The sequence below is a fragment of the Dama dama genome, chromosome 3 (assembly GCF_033118175.1).
Source record: "Dama dama isolate Ldn47 chromosome 3, ASM3311817v1, whole genome shotgun sequence".
Taxonomy (NCBI): domain Eukaryota; kingdom Metazoa; phylum Chordata; class Mammalia; order Artiodactyla; family Cervidae; genus Dama; species Dama dama.
Genome location: NC_083683.1, coordinates 23,419,459 through 23,424,940, shown reverse-complemented (window position 1 = coordinate 23,424,940; position 5,482 = coordinate 23,419,459). Strand labels below are relative to the sequence as shown.

The 5,482-nt window shown below is 53.2% G+C and overlaps 1 protein-coding gene across 1 annotated transcript; it reads left to right on the top strand.

Annotated features, from left to right (window-relative positions):
* Positions 1-3,139: 3,139 nt before the first annotated feature.
* On the top strand, positions 3,140-5,213 carry PHLDA1 (pleckstrin homology like domain family A member 1). Its single transcript, XM_061124726.1, has 2 exons — positions 3,140-4,281; positions 4,695-5,213. The coding sequence occupies exon 1, from the start codon at positions 3,146-3,148 to the stop codon at positions 4,253-4,255; it is 1,110 nt and encodes a 369-aa protein (XP_060980709.1). The 5' UTR covers positions 3,140-3,145; the 3' UTR covers positions 4,256-4,281; positions 4,695-5,213.
* The last annotated feature ends 269 nt before the right edge of the window (positions 5,214-5,482 follow it).

The following is a 5,482-nucleotide window of genomic DNA, read 5'->3' as shown; positions in this document are numbered from 1 at the left end:
TTTTTAGCAAAAGCTCTAGGAACTCTGCTTTCTATGACCAATAATCCCCTCAGACTTTTCCCTCTAACTAACTACTTACCAGTAGTCTTCACCGGTATGTGTTCCCTTGCCCAGGGTGTTGCCTTTTTTTTTTTGGTTAACTTGGTGATATTTTTTGTTTTATTCTTTGGTAACAAGCAGTTGGATATAATCTGGGAGTCTTGGGCATACAGATGTTATTGAGAATAAGACTGGATGAGATCAACATGGGAGTGGGTGTAGAACCACATGCTGAGCTTCGGGGCAGTCATAGTAAAAGACCGGGAAGAGGAGGAAGTTATGGAGGAGACAGATCATGTGACGAGGGAGGGAGAGAGAAGGCTGAGTGATGTCCCTGAAGCCAGTGAAGAGCTGTATTCTAGGGCAGAAGGTGACCAGCTCTGTCAGATGCTGCTGATAGAACACTTGATGCAGTTGACTGTAATATCGGTTGTGACTTGGCTGTTTCAGACTTCTTTACCAGAGCAATGACTGACTTAGCTTTCTAAACTTCAGTAATTTTTAAGTGGCATTTGTAGGTTTTCATTATCTACACCTGAAGTTGTGAGGGAGGGGAAGGGGGACAATTATTTCCTGTTATTCATTTTCTGTGAAATAAGTTGTCTTTAAAAATGGTAATATGTCCATTTTTATGAGTTGGTGATGACTGGTGAAACTGAGTGAAGTTAATCAAGATTTCTGTATTATGTTACTGAGATTTCCAATTATCAGTTGCACTGTGTGGTTGGAAAGCTTCCCAAGTGGCATAGCAGTGAAGAACATGCCTGCCAATGCAAGAGACACAGGTTCAATCCCCTGCAGGAGGAAATGGCAACCCACTCCAGAATTCTTGCCTGGAGAATCCCATAGACAGAGGAGCCTGGTCCATGGGGTTGCAACGACTGCAGCCACGACTGAGCACACTCGCACGTGGTTGGAGAAGGCAAACTACTTCCAAATTGTTCACTAAGTTATCAAATAGCCAACTGGAAATTCTGAGTTTTAAAGTCTCTAGTGCTTTTGAAAATTATGCTGTTTGGTTAGACATTTTTAAGTAACTGAGACAGAATGCATTTGCTGCATCCCTGGTGGCTCAGATGGTAAAGCGTCTGTCTGCGATGCAGGAGACCCGGGTTCGATCCCTGGGTCGGGAAGGTCCCCTGGAGAAGGAGATGGCAACCCACTCCAGTACTCTTGCCTGGAAAATCCCATGGACGGAGGAGCCTGGTAGGCTACAGTCCATGGGGTCACGAAGAGTCGGACACGACTGAGCAACTTCACTTTTTTTTTTTTTTAAATAAACTGCAGGTTAGATAACACCAAAACATTAAGTTTCTCTTAAGAAAATGGCTTGGGTTGCCAGAATATGTCTTACTTTTAGCCAGTCAATTTTGTATTATATAATTTTTCCATATGAAATGTCTTTCCCCACTACACCTGCCTCAGAGACTCGAATCACACATTTAAAGGAAGCATCCTTTCTAAAGGAGCTGAAGAATGGCATTCTGTTAAAAAGAGGAACAGCTGGTCATGTGGAAATTCGTTGGAATGCTCACTTGTCCTACAAAGGCAGGGGAAAAACTGAGATATCAGGTGTAGTGTTTGTCATTGTTATACAGAATTGTTTTAATGTAACCTTACTAGAGATCTTTACATGATTTTAATCGCCTTTCTCCTTCCAAGACTGCTCATCTGTCAACCATGTGAAGGCCCTGAGAACAGCTAAGTGCAGTTCAGTGGGTCTCAAGACTCTGCTGGAATTGTTTTCTGTGCTGAAACATTGTTCCTTTCATCAAGATTCAGGACCCTCCCGTGATTAAAAGTTATCCTTTGTTCTCAATTACCTTGGGATGAACCTCGAATTTCTTAAGCATGACACAGAAAGAATTTGACTCTTGCGGGGTTCTCCAAGCTCATCTGTCACTCCTTCCCCCTTGAATTCTTTGCTCCAGCCAGATGACAGACACTGCAGCTGAACTCAGTTCTCCTTTCTTCCGTCTTGAACACAAGTAGCAGCCTTTCCTGTTACCCTGGCCAACTCTGATTTGTCCACCCCTCATTTCTTTCTTTTGTGTAATTCTTCATATTTTTCAGGGTGGGTACATAGTTGGGATTCTCTAATACATTTCCGTAAGAGGTTTGGTTTCGGTTTATGCTCTTTAACCTGCTTTGTTTCCCAGAATTTCTATAGAAATTGCTTAAATGGAGTAGGAGGGAGCTAGGGGCGAGCACAGAATGACCTTCCCCGGGGTTACAGATAAATGAGATTAGGAGAGATATGACCTGTTGGGCGTTTGCCGAGACGGGTCCGCGGAGGCCAACCTGCCGTTTGGAGGTTAAAGTGCGGGATCTCAGAACCGGATGTTACCCCAATTTGCAGTTACTGTTGGGAGATACTGCAGGCTGTACGGATGGGTCTAGAGGGAGCTCAAGGGCGTGTGTCACGTAAGATAAGGAGTGCCTGCGCTCCAGGCTCGAAAAAAAGAAGGCGAGATGTCATGGAATTTCCAGTGGGGCCCCCTTCCTCTTATCCACTCCAAAAGGGACAGACGGTTGCTCTAACAATCGTGCTCTCTAAGAAGAGCTGGGTAGTGGCCATGAGCGAAAGTGAGTGTAAAGACACCGTGTCCTGCCGCCCTCTGTGCACTAAGATGTCTACGTGGGGCCTGGGGGAGGCACGGGTCGCGGGACTCCGCGGCTGGCGAACCTCAGCCCCAGTTCCTCGCTGGCCCAGGCCTGGACCGGGCTCTGCGAGGTTTCGGAGCCCAGCGCGAACCCCCAGGGCTAGTTCCGGAGCGCAGAGGGTCCGCCTGGCGTGCCCGGCAGTCTGGCAGCTGCGCCCATTTGGGCAGTCCCATGCCCACCCGAGGCTGTTCGCGGAGAGCCCCGCCGGGCGGAGAGGCGCGACGGCTGGGGATGGCCTCTCGGGGCCCTCTGCGTGTCGGCATTCTCCGCCCGGCAGTCGGGGCGCCCTCGGCCGCGGTCCCAGGCGGAGGAGACGCGTTTCCGGGGCTCGCGTCCCGGCCGCCAGCCTGGGGAAGGAGCGCGGAAGCGAGTGGGCGGCGGGAGGCGGAGCGAGGGCCGCGGGGGGCGTGGACGCGGCCGGCTTTGGAAAGGCCCCAAGTGAATGAGGCGCGCGCCGGCGGCAGAGCGCCTCTCGGAGCTGGGCTTTCCCCCGCAGCGCGGGCGCCAGGAGCCGCCTTTTCCGCTGGGTGTCACTCGGGGGTGGGGGGTATGGCCCATTCAAAAGCGCCGCGAGGGGGCCCGGCCAGTGCCCTTCAGTGAGCGCTCGCAAGAGGACGGCAGAGGCCCGGCGTCTCGCAGCTCCGGGACCTTGAGGCGCATCAGGACGCGGCTGCCCTGCTGCCCGGACCCCGAGCCGCCGCCGCCGCCGCCGCCGCCGCCGCCGCTCTGCTTTCTGCGCGTTAGCCTCCTCTGCGCGCTCCGGCCCGGAGGCCGCGGGAGCCGTTGGGGCGAGGACGGCGCGCGGCTGCTGCTGCTGCCCCCGACCCGGGCGGCTGGAAGTGGAGAGGCCGAGCCGAGCGGCGGCGCCCCCTATGCCGGGAGGATGTTGGAGAGCAGCGGCTGCAAGGCGCTGAAGGAGGGGGTGTTGGAGAAGCGCAGCGACGGGCTGCTGCAGCTCTGGAAGAAAAAGTGCTGCATCCTCACCGAGGAGGGGCTGCTACTCATCCCGCCCAAACAGCTGCAACACCACCAGCAGCAGCAGCAACAGCCCGGGCAGGGGTCGGTCGAGCCGTCCCAACCCGGAGGCCCCGCCGTGGCCGGCCTCGAGCCGCCGGTCAAGCTGAAGGAATTGCACTTTTCCAACATGAAGACCGTGGACTGCGTGGAGCGCAAGGGCAAGTACATGTACTTCACGGTGGTGATGGCTGAGGGCAAGGAGATCGACTTTCGGTGCCCGCAGGACCAGGGCTGGAACGCGGAGATCACGTTGCAGATGGTGCAGTACAAGAATCGCCAGGCCATCCTGGCGGTCAAGTCCACGCGGCAGAAGCAACAGCACTTGGTCCAGCAGCAGCCGCCGCAGCCGCAGCCGCTTCAGCCCCAAAGCCAAGCCCAGCCGCAGCCCCAGCCCAAACCCCAGCCGAAGCCGCAGCCGCAGCCGCTTCATCCCTACCCGCACCCGCACCCGCACCCGCACCCGCACGCGCACCCGCCGCCGCTCTCGCAGGCGCACGGCCGCCGGCTCCTCCGCAGCACCTCCAACTCGGCCTGAAGAGGGCAGCACCCGGCCCGGACGCGGTAAGGTCGGCGCGGGTCCGGGGCGCGGGTCTGGGGGTGTCAGGAGCAGGAAGCCTGCTCACGGCTTCGGCTCTTGGGTGGGAAAGGGAGAAGTGAACCTAGGTTCCCGGGAGGTGGAGAGAAGGGCCCAGGCTGCAGCCCGCAGAGGCCGGCGGGGACGGCAGGCTGAGGGATGCGCGCTGGACAGGAAGGGGCCCGCAGCGCAGCCCGCCCGTGTCCGGGGTGCTCGCCCCCGGCCCCGGCCGCGCCGCCGGCCGTCTCCTGGCGCTCTCGGCGCCGCTGCACTGTCTGCGCGCTCGAGGGAGAGACTCCCGTGTTCGTCTCAGCTCCTTTGTCCGCGGGACAGGCGCCAAGACAGCTGGGTCTGGTAGGAGTCCGAGCTTCTCACTTCCGTTCGTGTCATTTCTTTCCAGGTTTTGGGGACTTGAGGAAGCGGGACGAGCACCTTTCTGTTGTCTTCACTGGATCGAGAACAAGTCTCCCCGCCGCGCACCAAATCAAGTAGTTTGAACAGAACCCGACTGATAACTCGTGATTCCACTTATTTTCTGCATACTCTTCTTCACAATGCAGGAAAGATTTTGAGTCCAGAAGGCTTTATTTATGAACCTTTGAGAGGATCTTCCAGTATGGTGGACCTTCTAGGAGGGATGATGTACTGTAATTTTATTTTAATGTATTTTGACTCATTATTTATTAGTTTGTTGTTTTTTAATGCTTGTTCTGAGACATTTCTGAATGTAGGCCATTTTCCAGAAAAGAAACTTTATTTTCGAAAACCTATCCTTACTAAGTTGTAGTCTTGGGAAAGAAGAAAGAAAAAAGGCGGTACAGAGGAACACAAGAATTTATTCATTATTCCTAGGGCATTTTCAGAAGGTCTGACACTTCATTGTTATACCAGGTGGTTGAAATTAAACTCTGTGATATTATGTGGGGTTTTCGTTCTGTTTTTTTTTTTTTTTTTTAATTAGATTTTTCTCCTTAGACATGTATTTTGTGTAGAACTTTTAAAGAAGTTAAATGTTCAGAATGGTGTAATTATAAAAATCTAATTGCTTTTCTAAAAGGAAATCAGTAGTAATGATATCTAATTCAAAATATTTAATACATAACCCAGTTGATGGCAAGATGACCGTATCCTGAATATACAGGAGAACTTGGTCTGCTGTAGGAAAAGCCTTGCTTAGATTGTCTTTGT